This window comes from Toxotes jaculatrix, chromosome 14 (genome assembly GCF_017976425.1).
Source record: "Toxotes jaculatrix isolate fToxJac2 chromosome 14, fToxJac2.pri, whole genome shotgun sequence".
NCBI lineage: Eukaryota > Metazoa > Chordata > Actinopteri > Toxotidae > Toxotes > Toxotes jaculatrix.
The window spans coordinates 11,418,222-11,436,511 of NC_054407.1; the positions used below are offsets into that span (position 1 = coordinate 11,418,222).

An 18,290-nucleotide genomic window follows, 5' to 3' on the forward strand; every position below is an offset into this window, starting at 1 on the left:
ATAAAAAACGTCATAGTATAGTATGGCGTCAAAATCGGACAAAAAAAGTCAAAAAAATTTTTGACCTCAAAATGTCATAAAAAACGTCATAGTATAGTAAGGCGTCAAAATCGGACAAAAAAAGTCAAAAATTTTTTTGACCTCAAAATGTCATAAAAAACGTCATAGTATAGTATGGCGTTTTTTTCGGCCAAAAAAAGTCAAAATTTTTTTGGACCTCAAAATGTCATAAAAAACATAGTATAGTATGGCGTTTTTTTCGGCCAAAATTAGTCAAAATTTTTTTGGACCTCAAAATGTCATAAAAAACGTCATAGTATAGTAAGGCGTCAAAATCGGGCAAAAAAAGTCCAATTTTTTCTGACCTCAAAATGTCATAAAAAACGTCATAGTATAGTATGGCGTTTTTTTCGGCCAAAAAAAGTCCAAATTTTTTCTGACCTCAAAATGTCATAAAAAACGTCATAGTATAGTAAGGCGTCAAAATCGGACAAAAAAGTCCAAATTTTTTTGGACCTCAAAATGTCATAAAAAACGTCATAGTATAGTATGGCGTCAAAATCGGACAAAAAAAGCCAAAAAATTTTTTGACCTCAAAATGTCATAAAAAACGTCATAGTATAGTAAGGCGTCAAAATCGGACAAAAAAAGTCAAAAATTTTTTTGACCTCAAAATGTCATAAAAAATGTCATAGTATAGTAAGGCGTCAAAATCGGACAAAAAAAGTCCAAATTTTTTTGACCTCAAAATGTCATAAAAAACGTCATAGTATAGTAAGGCGTCAAAATCGGACAAAAAAAGTCAAAATTTTTTTCGACCTCAAAATGTCGTAAAAAACGTCATAGTATAGTAAGGCGTCAAAATCGGACAAAAAAAGTCAAAATTTTTTTGGACCTCAAAATGTCATAAAAAACGTCATAGTATAGTATGGCTTTTTTTTTTCGCTCAAAAAAAGTCAAAAATTTTTTGACCTCAAAATGTCATAAAAAACGTCATAGTATAGTAAGGCGTCAAAATCGGACAAAAAAAGTCAAAATTTTTTTTGACCTCAAAATGTCATAAAAAACGTCATAGTATAGTAAGGCGTCAAAATCGGAATAAAAAAGTCAAAAAAATTTTTTGACCTCAAAATGTCATAAAAAACGTCATAGTATAGTAAGGCGTCAAAATCGGTCAAAAAAAGTCAAAATTTTTTTGGACCTCAAAATGTCATAAAAAAACGTCATAGTATAGTATGGCGTCTTTTTCGGCCAAAAAAAGTCCAAATTTTTTTTACCTCAAAATGTCATAAAAAACGTCATAGTATAGTATGGTGTTTTTTTCGGCCAAAAAAAGTCAAAAAATTTTTTTGACCTCAAAATGTCATAAAAAACATCATAGTATAGTATGGCGTCAAAATCGGACAAAAAAAGTCAAAATTTTTTTTGACCTCAAAATGTCATAAAAAACATCATAGTATAGTATGGCGTTTTTTTCAGCCAAAAAAAGTCAAAATTTTTTTGGACCTCAAAATGTCATAAAAAACGTCATAGTATAGTATGCCGTTTTTTTTGGCCAAAAAAGTCAAAAAATTTTTTTGACCTCAAAATGTCATAAAAAACGTCATAGTATAGTAAGGCATCAAAATCGGACAAAAAAAGTCAAAAAATTTTTTGACCTCAAAATGTCATAAAAAACGTCATAGTATAGGAAGGCATCAAAATCGGCCTCTAAGAACGTCAGCCTGCCTGTCCGATCTCTCACACACATTCATGACCAACAGGTATTCAGGTTGGCAGGCAAGATAATCAAAGACCTCTAACACATCCTTCACTCAGCATTTTAATGGCTCCGCTCTGGACAGCAGCTCCTCTGCCCTGCCTGCAAAACCCTGAGAAGGAGGGCCACCTTTGTTCCCAAAGCTATTCTGCTCCTAAACTCCATCTCCTAGCACACCATCCCTTCATTCTCTCACTCTGTATCTTCAAACCCCCCCACCACACCCCACACACTCTTTCTCCCTGTCTATACTGTACTATTTTTTATGCACCCTTTTATGCACCTTCTCAATTGCACCTTTTCTGTGACTATTTATTATTTATTAACCATACTACCTCTGCAATAAACTAATACATAATCCCTGTAATTTCATTTTACTTTTACATTGTCTGCACTTTATTCACCCTGGTATTGTAAATATCTGTATATATATTGTATGGGTTTTTTATTTTTTGTGTCTTGTTTGAAATGTTTTTTTCACCTCATGCTGCTCAATGTGCCTTAAATATCCAACCAGGGACAAATAAAGTTCTCTGAATCTGACTTCTTGTACATTGTGGAATTTTTCTCAAAGAGGCTTTTTTTCTCGTCTTGACGTGATGCTGTGTGTGTACCAATTTTCAAGTCCGCAGGTCTTATGGTGAATATTTTCACACTCTAGGGGGCACTGCAGAGCCGTTTGGCTGCGCCCGGTTGCATGGACAGTGTCAAACAAGAATTTTCATCAGGGGACAGTTTTGGGCAAAGTTTGGTGACTTTTTGAGCATATTCAGGGGGTCAAATTAGACGACAAAGTGGAGGAAGAAAAATAAAAGAGGAGAATAATAATAATCCCTTCAAAAAACCTATTCAAATGTTAGATCCAGGCCTAAAGAAGTGACATTGTTCATTGAGACAAACATGTCTGAGCTGCAGGTCTTACACCCCTACATTACTCATGGTTTGATCTGCGGCTCTGATGCAGGCGCTTCTACTGCCACTGTGTGGCGAAGCTGCTGCATACTCCTGCTCTGCGCTCAGCAGAAATAAGACACAAGTCAAGAGTTCTTATTTTACAGTAAAAAAATGAAACCAAAAACAAGACTTTATTAAAGAAGCATAAAAAATAAAACTCTTGATACATTTCTCATAACCGTCAAGTCAGCTCAAATTATATGATTATACAATTTTCCCGGGTCACGGTTAAAAGGTCCATAAACTTTCAAATAAAATATATTTCAATTTTAAAATTTCTTCAATAGTTTTCTCATTTTGTTATAAATTGCCTATATGTAGTACACAGGAAATAAGGAAAATAAAAAATGGAAAATAAAAATAAATTTGAAGTAATAAAAAGGGTCACATTATTGTCTGGGATATTTAGGTAAGCAAATAAATCGTAAAAAATAAAATGTGTAAAAAGTTTTTTTTTCTTTCTTTTTTTTTAATCTTAAAAATTATTAGCTAATGCCGGGTGGCTTGAAGACATGCAGATGGTTAACTTACAAATAATGATACATGTTCTTTAGAAACTACACTTATCTTCAATTAAGTCATTTTGCTTTTGAAAACAAGATCCCAATGATTGTATTCAGGGTATTTACACACACAGGTCAGGACTGAAGCCTAGTTTGCTGACGTTTTACATTTTGGTTCTGCATACAAAGAGAATTAAAGCAAAAATAGGAGCGGAGGCTTGAGGGGAGTCTATCACCCCTTACTGGCGTGGCTCTCTTTGCATCCCCCCTCTAATCACGGAAAAAAAAGGTCAGAGGTCACTGGCTAGCATGCCTCAGGAAACCCTGTTTTCAAACCTTTAGGAAGGAAATGGGGGAGGGATTAAGTTTGGCTAAAAAAAATAAAAATAAAAATCAGCAGTCAATCTGAAAAAAATGGTACCTTTTTAAACAATTAAACTACTGTACATAACACCCTAACATTCTCTCACAGGCCAGAAACATCCCGGCGCAGCACCGGGACTGACATTAGACCCATCTGGCAAAATACAACACATTTTATTTCTTTAACATATCAAACTTGGGACAGTTTGAAGATGGGCTTTAAGGTTGGCCTGAACAGACTCACACAGCAGTCGCGGCTGATCTGGTTCACTCAGACACATTCATAGCCCTGCATCTGTGCATCGTGTGAACGAGTGAGAGACGAAAATGCGACGCTTGACACCGGAGCTCGACAAGGGGATGGGATTACACCGGTTCCAACGAGAATGAGAACAGGGCTGCCAGGTGAGCGGTGCACTGCGGGAGTTTTCGTCTGAGAACTAAATGGCCCCTCCCGCTAATGACTGGGTTCGTTTGTCACTGCGTGTCAATATGGAGTTGTACCAAAGCACCATGGGTTAGCCTTCAGAAAGGCTACCAGTTCAAATCCTGGGTAGTTTTTTTTTTCGCCCCCTCACATGTGTGGACACATGAATCAGTGCACTGCTGCGCTCAACCAGGACAGCTGGTTAGATTAGATTCCTACTGCCCTCCGTCACCCAAGTACCAAACAACAAACAGTCAAGACAGCAAATAAGTTGAAGGTTACACTGGCTGGAGCACCAAAGCACAGCAGCAACTGCCCATTTTCACCAATTATTTACTCAAGAAGAGCTACCCTTTATTCCTTGATATTAAAAAAACCCCCACAACACATCCTGATCTGTGACTACATCCAGGGAGGACACACTGCAACTGCAATGCTCTACCAACAGGTGATGACTGTGTGGGGGACAATTTTTAAAAAAACAACAACAAAAGAAACTAATTCATAACAACGAGCAAAACATTCTGCAGCTGCTGGGATTTGAACACAAAGAGTGTCTGGAAGCCCTGGATGACCTAGCTACTAGCTGCCATAAAGGATAAGTTGATTCTTTCCTACTGTGTGAGCCTGAAAAATGTGATCATGTGTCTGTGCAGTCAGAGGAAGCCCTTGAGAATTAGGTGTGTCGTTTTATTTCAGTTGTCATGACTTGTCTCATTCTATGAGCAGGATTCCATATTACGTTCAAAAGGGCCACGAGCGGCAACCGTGCACCATCGACACCGACACCGACACCGCCCCGATCATCCGTACAGTATTAACACTATAGGAGGCAGTTACTGCAAACTCTTTAAAAAACAGAACAAAAAAAAACACAAACACGAAAACAGGATGCAACCGCCTCACTGGGAGTTACTCAGTAATGCTATGAAACATAGGACAAATCGCAAACAACTAACCATATAGTGCACTATATTTGGCCAAGAGTACAGCGCTATATGGGTATGACAGTGTGTCATCTGAGAGAGTGCCATACAGCTTTGCTGTGAGAGTGGGGTGGAAGACCAAAACTTAACAAAAACAGTAAGAGCTGTCTCTTGTTTTTTTTTTTCTTGTTTTTTTTTTTTCTTTTTATATTTTTTAGAGGGGCTTTGGGGGGGGGGGGTTACAGTGCATGGGAAAAAAAATGCTTCAATCAAGCCCCTTGTTATTGTTTCATGTGGGAGGAGCCGACATCTCTCCTTAACCTTATTGGACAAAACATTCACGTGTGACATCAGAAAAGCCCTATCTTATCCTAGAGTTCAAAATATGTCTGTAGGCCACACACTCGACAGTCAAGAGTCAAAAACTAGTAGAAAACACTAAATGAGTCGATCTAAGTGTAACAGAGATGGATATGAGAGGGAAACATCCTGGTGTGGATGGATCAGAGCATCACCTTCCTATAAGACTGAGAGCGAAGTAAAGGAGAGGGGCAGCAGGACAGAAACCAGACCACCTCGTGGTGAGGACACGTAATAATGATGGCGATGTGAAGGACAGCATGAGTGGCCACTGTTTTCACACACACGCACGCACGCAAGATAAGAGAGATGTAAAGGGATTGTCAGGCAGCCCAAACGTACAGACCTCAGACACATTCCTTCAGTATCACTAATGGTACGTTTCTGACTTATTAAAGGATAATTAATGTGAATCAATGCAGCAGCCACATTTGCAACGTGGGGCAGACTCATCCAAATTCATCCAACGTGTTATTGAGTTTGATCCAAGAATTACGAGACGTCTATTAATAGCATTCATTTGGCATTACTGATGGCTACTTTTTCTTCTGTGGCAACGAGAAACAGGAATTCATCCTTAAGAGGTCCCTCGGGTGTATTGTTCTGCTAGGTGCCTGACTACATGCCAACCTTTAAAAAAGTTCCAAAGCGTACAGAAAAATAGCAACCCCGCCGCTTCATGTCACAAACAACAGCATGAGTGAGAGCAGAGGAGAGGAGCAAAGGGGTCTGTTGGAACAGTTTGCGTCCTGTCGAGAACATTAAAACAAGGAGTAGAAAAGTGCAGGCCTCGCTGACGGCTTCGTCGAAAAATATCTGTTAAGTACAAAAGTGTCAAAAGGAAAGGCTGTGAAGGAGAGAGAGAGAGAGAAAGCAGGCAAAGATCTGAAGAAGCCAGAATGAAGAAATGTCGAGACAGACCGACGGGCCAGCGGTGCAGGCTGCTCCGGGTCAAAATGAAGGCCTGAAGAGAGATAAGACACTAGTTTCCTTCCATGAGTTCACCACCGAGAGACTGTCTGAGCCCCAACTGTCTACAGACCAGTTTCAATTAACTTCACTCTGAAAATAAGTCATTGTCATTATTATTATTATTATTGTTATTATTCATCTTGACAGTTATCAGCAATAAATCAACATCCGTATAGTATCATCATCTCTATTAATGTATTTATTATGGTCCATCGTGTGTGTGTATGTGTGAAGGTTATTAGTGTGAATCTTTCCATCACCTCCACCACAGCTGGTGCCCCCACTCTAGTCCTCCTTCCCCCTACTCTCATGTTTTACCCCCCATCCTGCACACCTGCCCGGGGCATTAGGAGAAGATGCGGATGCACTGTGTGGTGGGGGTGTGGCAGACGGGGCACTCTGGCTCAGCTGACTGGCAGATCTGCCCAGCGCACTCCATGCAGAACAGGTTGTGGCCGCAAGGCACCAGGGCTGCTGTCACCTCGCTTTCGAAACACACAAAGCAGTCCCTGTTGACCCCAGGGCCGACGCCGACTAGACCCGCGACGCCAGGGCCGGAGTTGCCTTTCAGTCGGCTCAGCATCCCAGAGCTGAGGCCCACGCCACTGCTGCCTCCCTCGGAGTCAGTGGGAGAGCCACCGGGCAGGGAGGAGGCTGAGCAGGAGGAGTAACCGGTTGACGAGCCGCCGGAGCTGGAGCTAGATGCTCCAGAGAAGGAGCCACCTCCTGCGCTGCCGGACTGTAGCCAGGAGAGAGTGCTGAGGGGGTCGCTCTGTGCACGACGGGCTAGTGGGTGATCCAGAGGGCCCACGCCTGTGTCCTGAGGCAGAGTTGGAGACAATCGTGGAGTGATGGCGCCACCGCTGAGGCCACTGCTGTTGCGGCGTAGAGGCTGCTGCTGGGAGGAGCCAGCTGTCTTATTGCCTGTTCCACCATTGATGAAAGGCGCCCAGATGTTGGAAGCACTGAACTCAAAGCCCAGTTCATCTGAGGACGGCAGTCCTGGAGTGGAGTCGCCCCCAAAAGTGAATCCTCCTCCAGCGCTGCTGGAGCCTGTGCTAAAAGGGCTTGTGGGACTGCCTCCCTCGTTGGCTTTGCGGGTGGTGCTGAAGTTGTCTGAGCTCATCCCACCGTTGTGCGTGTGATAGGCAACTGAGGAAGACATCTTCCGGCTGGAGGAGTGGTGCATGGACATGGGAATTGAAGGAGGGGGGGAGGGCGGGGGAGGAGGGGGGGCAGAATGGTGGTTGGTAGCCCTGGACCACAGAGACGCCCCCAGCCCTCCGCTGAGAGCGCCAAGGCCTTCCAGACTGACATCAGTGCCGTTGGTGTGGAAGTCATTGTCTCCCTGCAGGTCTACAAAGGTTCCAGTTCGCAGGGTGATGTGAGTCTCGATCTCCTCTCTCGCTCTGTCCACATTTTCCGGCATCCCGGTCACCTCGAACACGGGGTCTTTCTCTCGACTGGGCGTCACGATGTAGGTGTGAGTCTGCTGCTGGATGCGCTTAATAGTTGCTCCCTTTGGTCCAACAACCAAACCGACTACTCTGTAGGGCACTCTCACCTGCATGAATGGTATATAACTATTTTAATGGCTGAAACACAAGAACATTACTTTCCAGAGATGTAAAAATAAAAAAAATAAATAAAAAAAGACTAGCATCCAATAATTTATTTGCTATTTGGCAAGAGCAAAACAAAAACACAGCATGATGACTGCACCACATGGGTTTCTGTACCTGTATGGTGGTCTGTCCAGGTAGGTGTGGAGGTCCAGGAAGAGAGCCTCCTCCTCCAGGTCCTCCAGCTTTGCAGCGGGATGCCCGGATCATAGAGAAATGCTCAGCTGCAGAGACAATTTCACGTTTGGCCATCTCCACATCTTCCCTGCGTCCTGTCACGATAAAAACGGGATCCTCACCCCTCACTGGAGTCTTTATATAGGTGTTTGTTTTGGCACGCAAGGCCTTGATCTTACAGCCTGGAAGATGCAGAAATAAGAAGCAACACACAGGCATTAGTTTTATACCACAGACACAAAAACCTTATACATGGGTGATTATGTAATATACACAAACAAGTAATGAAATAAAACTGACTTGTTTAAACACCCCGGTGTCAGTTTACTAAACCTGTTAAAATGAATGCAATCTGATACAACAGCCCTGCAATAAATCTTTTTACCAAGGTCGTAATGTTCAGTTTTTGTTGAAACGGCGAGGCATTGGTCCAACTTTATAAGTAGTTTTGAACGCCGTGCTATTGTTTAATATTTAGTCTCAGTGATTTTAACGGCTGGACAATACATTAAAAGCCACGGGGTTCAACAGCACCACAATATACAGCCTTTAAAAAGACATTAAAGTTGCTCAACATCTATCTAAAACAGCTGAAATGAAAACCAAACACTGTGAGGGTTTACTGAAGGACTACTGTATTAGCTTGGTATTAGCCAAGTGTACAAATAAACGTGTGATTATGTTATATAATCAAACAAGTAGTCAAATGAAAACAGCCCCAATACATTTCTGAATATGTAGACAAATAGTGAATCAGCATGCTCAGCTCCGCTGTGTACAATCGGGTGTTGAATCCTCAAAAACAAAAACCAAGCAGCAGCAGGACAGAGCTCCAGCAAACACGGAGACCAACCATTTTTACACGTGTGCAGTCACACCGGTGGACGCAAAAGCAAAAACAGCAGCACGTATGTAGCATATTCATGAGCAGCCTGTCTGACCAAATTTACTGTCAATGGTGGCTGCTGCACCGCCTGTGTCAACTCATGTTGCTCGGCCAGCGCCGGCCGTGTGCTCTGTTTCTTTAAATATGGACGGCTCATTCCCGGCGACCAATAGGGCGCGCGGAGTGTGATGTCATTCTGGGAAGCAGAAAGCATGGCTTTTTCAAACAAAGAGAACAATGCCGTAACGCCGCCGCGGCTGCGACGGGCAAACCAAACCCACCACATGAGCCTGGTTCAAGTGTGGGACATATGTTGATTTAAAAAAAATAATAATAATGAAAGAAGGGGGTAAAAAATGGCAGGTATAAAAATGCTGCGGCTCAGACGTGAGCGGCAGCATCGGCAGACAAGAGCTGGGTGCAGGGCGTAACACCGCCCAGTCCCGTGTTTGTGCGCCTGCTGCCCCGTTTCAGCCTAAAATCTGCTCTGCAAAGCCAACGATAATCAGCCACAAACATATATATAGGTTAGGAGTGTGGGGCCAGCGTTCAGATCTGCCACATGAGATATGTGATGTATAAAATGAACATGTTTCGGTATATTTCCTTTGTTTGGTGCAGGCTGCTAGACATGTCCAGACTCCCGACAATCTGCCGCTTTGTCTGACCCTCTCCCACCCCTCCCCCTCCCTCCTACTCATCAACCACACTCTCTCACTCACTCTCTGTCAAGGCATTGTCTAAATACTGCTCAAAACGGCATGTAAATACAGTAGGTATGGTGTTTTAATGAAGTACCCGCATTATGTTGGCGTTAAAGACCCCAACAGTAAGTGCAGTGCGACCTGAGCACCGAGCTCAGGCTGTAAAAAGTTCAGAGACCCTCCTCCTCACCAAGGAGCCACCCAAACAAAGAACAACCAGGCTGCATGCTGCCTGAACAAGCTGTACATAAACATAAACAACATATAATTCCTCTGTCGGAATAGCATCTCACACACACGCACATGCTCTTACCTTGTCTCCCCACTATTTCAGCCACATGTTCAGAGCTGGGGACAGGCACACATTCAGTCATGTTGACACTTCTTTTCCTGCTGCAGAGGACGGAGCTTTGTTCCCCGTGGAGCATGGAGTGTGAGCCGGTCATGTGGTACCCGCCCGAGCCGTAGTACTCCGGGGATGGAGAGCAGGACGTCGGAGAGTCCCGTGACCCACCGGGATGCTCCAGCATCTGTAGGTCCACGTAGCCCCCTCCACCCACACCGTTGCAGCTCTCAGAACCCGGACCCTGGGTCCCATCCAGAGTGTCGGCCAGCCCGCCGCCTCCGCTACCACCGCCGCCCCCACAGTCCACTTTCTCCAGAGCCATGAGTGACAGCTGGTCCAGGGCGAAGCGGAGCGCCTCTTGGTGGTCCTCTTCCCGGGACTCTTGGTCTGTCTCTCGGGGCAGACCGACCCCGTTGTGCTGGCTGCTGATCACCACGTCGTGGTCCATAATCTCGGGGTGGAATAAAGGGCTAGGCATAGTCTCTCCGTGGATCTCACATCAGATCACGGATGCCTGTTTGTTGGGAGTGAGCTCACCCTCTTCTTCTTCTGAAATAAAAATGGAAAAACAACAAAAAGTCAAGTGGTTGTTTATCATTAAACACACACAAAACAATGCTGCAGGAAAGTACCCGGGAGCCACAGATCACTAGTAAACACCAGTAGACAGTGATAGTGTTGATTTGGGCGCCTTGCTTTGTCTGTTGTTGCTTCTTGTCTGACAACTGAAACCATCCAGGCTGGTTGTTTTGTCAGGATAAAGCATGTCCGCTCTAACACCAGTGAACAAAGTATTTCCCCGCGCCGTCAAGAAGAGACTCTGTGGCACTAACTTCAGTCACTCCTGTATGTGCTGTTCCAATTTAAAAAATGTAGATAAAAGAAGGATATAAGCTGTTGTTAGCTTCAACAGCCAAGCTAACAGGCTAGCTCCACATAGTCGGCACTCAGTCACGTTGTCGACCCCTTTGTTTGGGAGCACCACAGCTAGCTGTTAGCTCTGTTCTGTCAGCCGAACTTGGGCTCTTTCTCCAAGGCAGCCGTGTTGATTTTTAAAATTAAACAAGTGCTAAAACCACATGAACTTACTTTGTTTTGCCTTTGTCGACGAGGTCCTGTCTTCGGCTGTCGCACAGCTCTTGAGGGAAAGATGAGAAGCAGCCAAGAGGAGAAGGAGGAGGAGACCAGCGCTGTGCTGTGCAGCGCTATGAGCTAGCGGGTTAGCTAACTAGCAGGCTAAATTGGGGGGGCGTAGGAGAAACGTTTAAAAATGCTAAGAGGGCACTGTTGTTTTTTATCCGTCTGGAGAGTCAAACCGTACTCCTGGGAGTGTCAGTGGCTCCTCATCCTGCGTATCGTCAGAGAAACCGCTGCTGAAATCCAAGGTTAGCAGTTACCTTTTAGTTAAAAAAAAACAGTGATTCTCGGCTCTGTGCTGCTGCCTGACCCCGGTCGGTCCGCCGCCTTTGTCTCGCCAGGCGCACGCCGCTCCGTCTCCCGCACACGGCACTGACGTCACCCGCGACACAACAATGGGTTCAAAGGCCACATGCAGCAAGGGGAGAGCATCAACGCAAAGCCACTGTCACTGCCATTGTGTCTGCCAGTCTGCGGGGCAGTATTTTATTTTCCTCCTCCAAGTGCATGTTTTTGCATCCTGACTGCTGATAAAATGTGGTCACGGCTGGGTGTGTTCATCATGGCTACCAATGAGGTGTTTTGGGTGGTCCAACTACAGCACTGAATGATGCTCATGCAGTGCATGTGTGTGTTTGTGCATTTATTTATGTTCTCTAGGCTATTAAAAATGAACAATGGAAGGAATCACAGAGGGGCAATGGGTTCATTTCAAAGCATGTAAACCCTTAAAATAAAAATATAAAATATATAAAATATAATAACAGTCTCTAATACTAAAAGTTGAAAGATATCAATTAAAGGACAGGTTCCAATTTTTCTAAATAATAGTCACATGCCCATACCTACTGTAAGTATTCCTTGTCCATGCTGCCAGTTAGGTAATTCCTTTGATTCTTTTTAGTACCAAATTTCCTTTTTGTGTTTCCTTGCCAAGTTGTGGTGGAGTAATAGAGACACAAAGAGGGAGTTTAGTTCTATAAAGTTACTGTTCTTGGTTTGATTAACTGCTGAAACCTCATTTTAGCTGAATGACTCTGGATTTTGTTTTGCTTTGGGAAGGGATCTGTTCACAGCCAGAGTGCACATGGGCATGTGGGTACTGTTTTAAGATAGGCTTGAAAATATGACACTATCCTTCACAGAATAAAGTGTTCATCTCCCTCAGCCTCCTAAGTGTATGATAAAACAAAATAAATTACATGCACTACACCACTAACAAAAGAGCTGCATTTATTTGACAGAGACAAACAATGAATCTTGTAATGAGGTACAGTACATCAGGTTATGAGGTACTTCAGCGTTGTATTTGTTTTTGTATTTTCTAAACTCAAAAATGTAGTTGGAAAAACAATACTGACAGTTCTTCTGTCATGCAAATAGCATGGCCTTAACAAGAACCATGTAAACTCAGGTTGCTTGTTAGAAATAACTCTTCTTTGAACTGTAAAACCTTTAAACAAGCTAAATGAGATTATTCACAGCCACCCAAGTGCTGTGTGCATGTAAACATACTGCAACCTACACAACACTACCTGCAGTGCCAGAGCCCAAATATAAAAGAGCAACATTTTCTTGTTGAACAGATAAAAAACAAACACATTTAGAGGTTCTCAACATGGACCGATACATTATAACAAACACACACACACTTTTCATTTACATACATCAGGTTTGTGTTCTTAACTTTGAGCTTGAATAGCTGTTATCTGAGCACCATCCACATCTGTCATAGATTAGTAGAGGTAAAAATGAACTGAAAATTGAAACTCAAAGCACCCTTTCAGGATTAAATGGCCACATGTAAAAAAAAGATAATAATAATAATAATGATAATAAAAATAAAGAAAAAAGTCTTCGTTTAGGTTAACAAAATCTGCAGAATGTCTGCTTTAAGGATCTATTTCAATTAAAAGTGTATAAAAAAATCTTCATGGAGCCAATTATTTGAGAATGAAACAACTTTACCAGCAAACCTCATGTCAAACAAGCCTGTGGGAGAGATGAGACAGAGACATGTTACATGTTTAGGAGTGTACTTAAGTGCATGACAGTGGAATAAAAAATGATGCCAGAAATACGCAAATCATTACAGGGTACCTTGGCTTTAATTCCTCCTTGTCCACCTGCTCAACCTTCTCTTCTGCTTCACTGGCTGCTGCGTCTGCAGTGGAGTCCTTTATATGAGCCAACATGTCAGCCATAAGGGCTTCCTCGAGCCGCCTCCTCACATTCTGCACCAGGTCCTCCTGCTTCCTGGAGGACACAGACATGGGGGGAAAAAAAGCTAGTGCTGACGAAAACAAACTTACCATGGCAGAGACTTGAGGATTTAGTTTCAATGTCCTCACAAGTATTGTAACAATGTGTTCAGTCATTGTGCACAATCTTTAATTATGAATCAAACAATCCAATCCCAGGGAACTTGGCACTCGTCGCCCACTGACCTTAGGAGGTTCAGAGCAGCAACACAGGACAACATTAGTACAAAAGCATGTGTCACCTGTCAGAATCTGCCACAGTCACCCATTCAGTCAGACTACGTACGTGATGGAGGGTTAGTTAAGTGTAAGATTAATTACTTGTGAGCAACCCATTTTGACCGTTTTCACCAAGGACTCTTGATCTCTTCATTGCAACAGTGCTTCAGTGTCCAAAATGACACAACAGTTCACCGCTGGATTAAAAAGTCATTTAAATGGATAATAAACACAGATATCAATGCATTACAAAAACACAGCAGAGGAAATCTCAACACCTGACTACTGAACATAATGTATTGTGTGTGTATTTTTGTGTCATTTACAGTTCATTAGGGGAAGGCTATAGGAAGCTGTAAGAAGATAAAGCCATTTTCTCAGTTCATTCTGCAATAAAGAAACAGTTAACTGTTAGCACAAAATTCAGCGCCAGAAGTTTGCAAAGGAACATCTGAACAAGCCTGATGCATTTTGGAAACAAGTCCTGTGAACTGATGAAGGTAAAACAGAACTTTTTGGCTGTAATGAGCAGCAGTATGTTCGGAGAAAAAAGGGTGCAGAATTCCATGAAAATAACTAGAACTCCAACTGTTAAGCAAAGTATATATTGATCATGCTATGGGCTTGCGTTGCAGCCTGTGGCACGGGGAACATTTCACTGGCAGAGGGAAGGAAGGATTCAATGAAGCACCAGCAAATTCTGGAGGCAAACATCACACCATCTCTACAAAAAAGCTGAAGATGAAAAAGGGGATGGCTTCTACAAGAAAATAATGATCCTAAACACACCTCCAAATCTACAATGGATTACTTCAAGAGGAACAAGCCGAGGGTTTTGGCATGACCCGAACACCATAATAAATCTGTGCATAGAGCTCAAAAGAGCAGTGAACATAAGATGCCCCAAAAATCACACAAAGCTTAGAAGTCTTCTGCAAGGAGAAATAGACGACAATCCTCCAAACAACAACTGACAGACCGCAACAAAACGTGTTTACAAGATGTGATATTTGCCAAAAGGGATGCTGCGAAGTACTGACCATGCCGGGTGCCCAAACTTTTGCTTTGGGCAAAGTAATCTTGGTACCACAGTGAACTGCACTTTTACAGTTTACTTGAGTCACATTTGACAATTTGAATGGCCTCCTTATTAAGAACCATATAACTGGCATAAACATCTACACAAAACCAGCAGTGGATTCAGCCTTGTGTCAATTTCCAACGTATACCTGATATTGATCAACTACAGTGCAGATACCGCAGCTGTGATTCACGTGTAAACATCTTACCTGATGTCATCATCACTCACTACAAAGGCTTTGCAGAGAGGCTGCGCTGTGTTGAGCCAGACTCCAGGATTTTTCTCCACTGCAGCGGTGAGCTGTCCAGTGACCGGTGCGGGGCTGGTGTGCAGTGCGCTGGCGATAGAAGAAAGCAGCGTTTTATCTGAACAGGCAGGTCCAACACCTAAGGAGAGTAGAGTACAAAAAAAAAAGAAAAAAGGGCAGAAGCACAGGTCAAGCTTGCTGAAAATGCTTACTTTGAATTACACATGGCAGTGATGTTTTTGGGTTACTCTCACCTTGTAAACCTTTAGGTAGATCCATAGTTTTCACCAGTTCCTCTGCAATATCAAATGCATTTAACCCGCTCAACTTCCTCTCCCAGAAAAGCTGAGGATTAAAGAAAACAAAAAAAACATTAAGAAGGTTGTTGTTTAATTTTGAGCACAATTTTCACCAAACTGAATATATGCATCATTGTGTAATTTATGGGGATAACTGTGCTAAGGTAAATAAGCCCTTCAGTATACTCTTAACAAAAAAATAAATAAACAAATAAAATGAAATATGGAAAAGCCATAACCAAGTGATGACAAATGGACTTAAATAACAACTTGCAGCAACAGCAACGTCCTTTCACTTACATTTATAGAATATGAAGAGCAACAATTTTTACTGTTTACTGACAAAGCAAACAAACAAAAAAACGTATTAAGGAGAAGAACACAAACGTGCATGTTTTCTGCCCTCTGACTTACTTGTTTGGGCTGGTCGACAGCTTTCTGTGGGTCTGCCTTCACCTTGTTGTTGGGGTGATTTGTCACCTTGGTCACTGGCTGTTTAAAGATGGATGCTGTCTGTCGAACTGGTAGTGTTGTGTTTAAATCAGGCTTGGCCTTTAAGAGAAACAACAACATGATTGACTGGTCAAAATTCTGATTAAATAGCTCTCTTCAGATTTCTGTCATAATAAAATAAACCTTTTAAGAATATGATATTTAGAATGGTATCATTTTACAAGGCACTGAATATCCCTTGTAGTTGTGTCATCCGTCAACCATAAAACTGTGTCCGTGGAAGAGGTTTACCAGCAAGGGAGGCAACAGAGCAGTCGTCAACTCTTAAGTAGCTACAGGGTTTCGTTGCTATCTGCTGCTGCCTAAATGTGTCCAGAATCATCCCTTATTTTCTACCCTCTGTCTATTGTCATAATTCTACGTAGAAAAACTATGCATATATTTATATCAGAAATCCCTAAGTACAGTTATCTATTAAATGTTTATTATGCGGGTCATAGTGAATGAGTGAACAACAATGACTTCAGCCAGCTTGTGTATTGCTGCAGAGGAAATTTATCATTCATAGCTTTATGGCAGACTGGCAAAGAAAGTCAGTGCTTAAAAAAAAAAAAGTCTCATGACATATTAACTACTGTTTGCCAGAAGGCACATGGGAGACTTTGACGTGAATGAAGCTTGTATGGTCTAAAGACATCTAAACAGAGCTTTCTGGTCAATCTACTTATACTAAATGCTTTCTCTTGAGTTCAAATCATAACTGTGGCTGTCTTGAACTTAATTAATCCAGAATTTGTGGTAAGTCCCCATGAAACATGACAGGGCCTGACTACATTTACAGATAAAAAAAATGCATTATCTAGATGCACAAAACTGATACAGAAGACTCTGACATTACTGCCAAAGGTGCCTCCACTTTTCACTCTGGTTCACTTCATCATTATAGACTCTTACTCTCATCGTACTAATTTTACAGAGTCCTGAAATCTGTTAAAGGGTATATTTTCCCTTTAAGTACCACTGGAGTCATTTATGCCTCATAACACCAAAATCAAACACAGTCTCACCCTGATTTGATGGTTGGTGTCGTAGAGATGCTTGTGCCTGCTGCGTTGCACTTTGGTCAGGAGTGACCGTCCAGCCCGGGAGTGGCTGGCATTCCAATCTGTGTGAAGGTTGCTGCCAAGACCACGGACTGTCTGGGGCTTGTTGAAAATGCACTTCACAGGTGCACTAGGAAGAAGAAAAAAAAAAACCTCCATCACATGACCATTGATCAACCCTTTCAATAACTGAAGAACTAAAGCAGTCTTGGCCTTAGACACCCATACACGGTCTCTCATTTTGTTCATTTTGAATGATTGGACATCTTCACAGGCTGGAGTTAGACTTAATTACCTGACTGCATACAACTTTTAAAAGGATGAAAAAGGTGTAGGCTGTCCCTCATTAGAAGGTGCAATGACAAGGAGTCAGGAGATGTCAATCAAGCACATTTGTACACACCCACAGTCTTTAAAAGAGGCGTAGCCAGCCAAAGTAGGTGAAAACACCTATATGGATGTTTTTAGAGGTGTAGGTGGAGCTCTAAGGTGGAATTATTAACGGATACAGTTTTGTAATTGAAAACCAAAACAGACTAGCCGCTTTTTTTTGGTAACTATTTGAGGGACGTGCAAGCAGATAAAATCAGTGGTGAGCTACACATGAGGCAGTATATTTCTAAGTTTCCAGGTTTTAACATGGTCACTGTGCTGTAGCCGAGACTTATAAACCGTATTTGAAGTAAGCGTACCGGGGCCCATAGCACCGCAAGTCAAGCGTGTGTAAACAATGAAACTTAGCTAGCTAATCAAGCTAGCAGCGACGTTAACGTCTCCACACCAGCAACGAGTACGATCAGTTATTGTTGTTCAAAGTTTAATTAATGAAATAAACTTAAAACTCTCTAAAGTCTACGTTTAGCTACAGGAACACAAGTGTAAATAAATAACCCAAACCTGTTCATTTGCTGCCGAGCGTTTCTCAACTACAAAACGCTTGCCTGTGTGTTTGCATGCGTGCGTGCATTTCCTGCAAAGAAACTTTTACTTTAACATCTTCTCCGACTACACGTTTAAAAGTCCCACCTTTTTCTTTCCATGCTCCCGGTTGTGTTGACTTTCTTGCCTGTGATACTGGCTTATAGTAGATAAGAAGCCAGCTTTCTGTTTCTTATTTCAGTCATGGATTTACACCGAGTCCGGTTTGTTATCGATCCCCGCTGTCTGTCTCCCGTCAGGACCTTTACAACTGTAGATCACTCCGCCATCCCCATAACATAATGAGCACTGTAATCCATCCGCCACACCCATGTAAACTAGTCCGAAAAATTATCTCATAGCAACTTAGTGGTGCGTTACTTGAATACTTCAATTTTGCGCAACTTTGTACTCCTACTACACTATACTACTGAGTGATTTTTTTTATTTATATATAAAACACTGCATTAATATTGCACACTTTACTCCACTAAATTCACATAACTTGGCAGACAGAAATATTACATGCTAAACATAATAAACTCAGGTATTACTCTGTACTTACAGCAAAAT

The 18,290-nt window shown here is 42.3% G+C and overlaps 2 protein-coding genes across 2 annotated transcripts; both read right to left on the reverse strand.

Annotated features, from left to right (window-relative positions):
• Positions 1–2,809: 2,809 nt before the first annotated feature.
• On the reverse strand, positions 2,810–11,428 carry LOC121193695 (RNA-binding protein MEX3B). Its single transcript, XM_041056132.1, has 4 exons — positions 11,089–11,428; positions 9,967–10,548; positions 8,004–8,245; positions 2,810–7,828 (listed from the first exon to the last, which is right to left on the reverse strand). The coding sequence occupies exons 2-4, from the start codon at positions 10,475–10,477 to the stop codon at positions 6,611–6,613; spliced, it is 1,971 nt and encodes a 656-aa protein (XP_040912066.1). The 5' UTR covers positions 10,478–10,548; positions 11,089–11,428; the 3' UTR covers positions 2,810–6,610.
• A 938-nt stretch (positions 11,429–12,366) lies between these two features.
• On the reverse strand, positions 12,367–17,973 carry mbd3a (methyl-CpG binding domain protein 3a). Its single transcript, XM_041056172.1, has 7 exons — positions 17,826–17,973; positions 16,764–16,929; positions 15,658–15,795; positions 15,199–15,289; positions 14,906–15,083; positions 13,237–13,392; positions 12,367–13,128 (listed from the first exon to the last, which is right to left on the reverse strand). Exons 1-7 carry the CDS (start codon positions 17,837–17,839, stop codon positions 13,119–13,121), a joined length of 753 nt encoding a protein of 250 aa, XP_040912106.1. The 5' UTR covers positions 17,840–17,973; the 3' UTR covers positions 12,367–13,118.
• Positions 17,974–18,290: the final 317 nt, after the last annotated feature.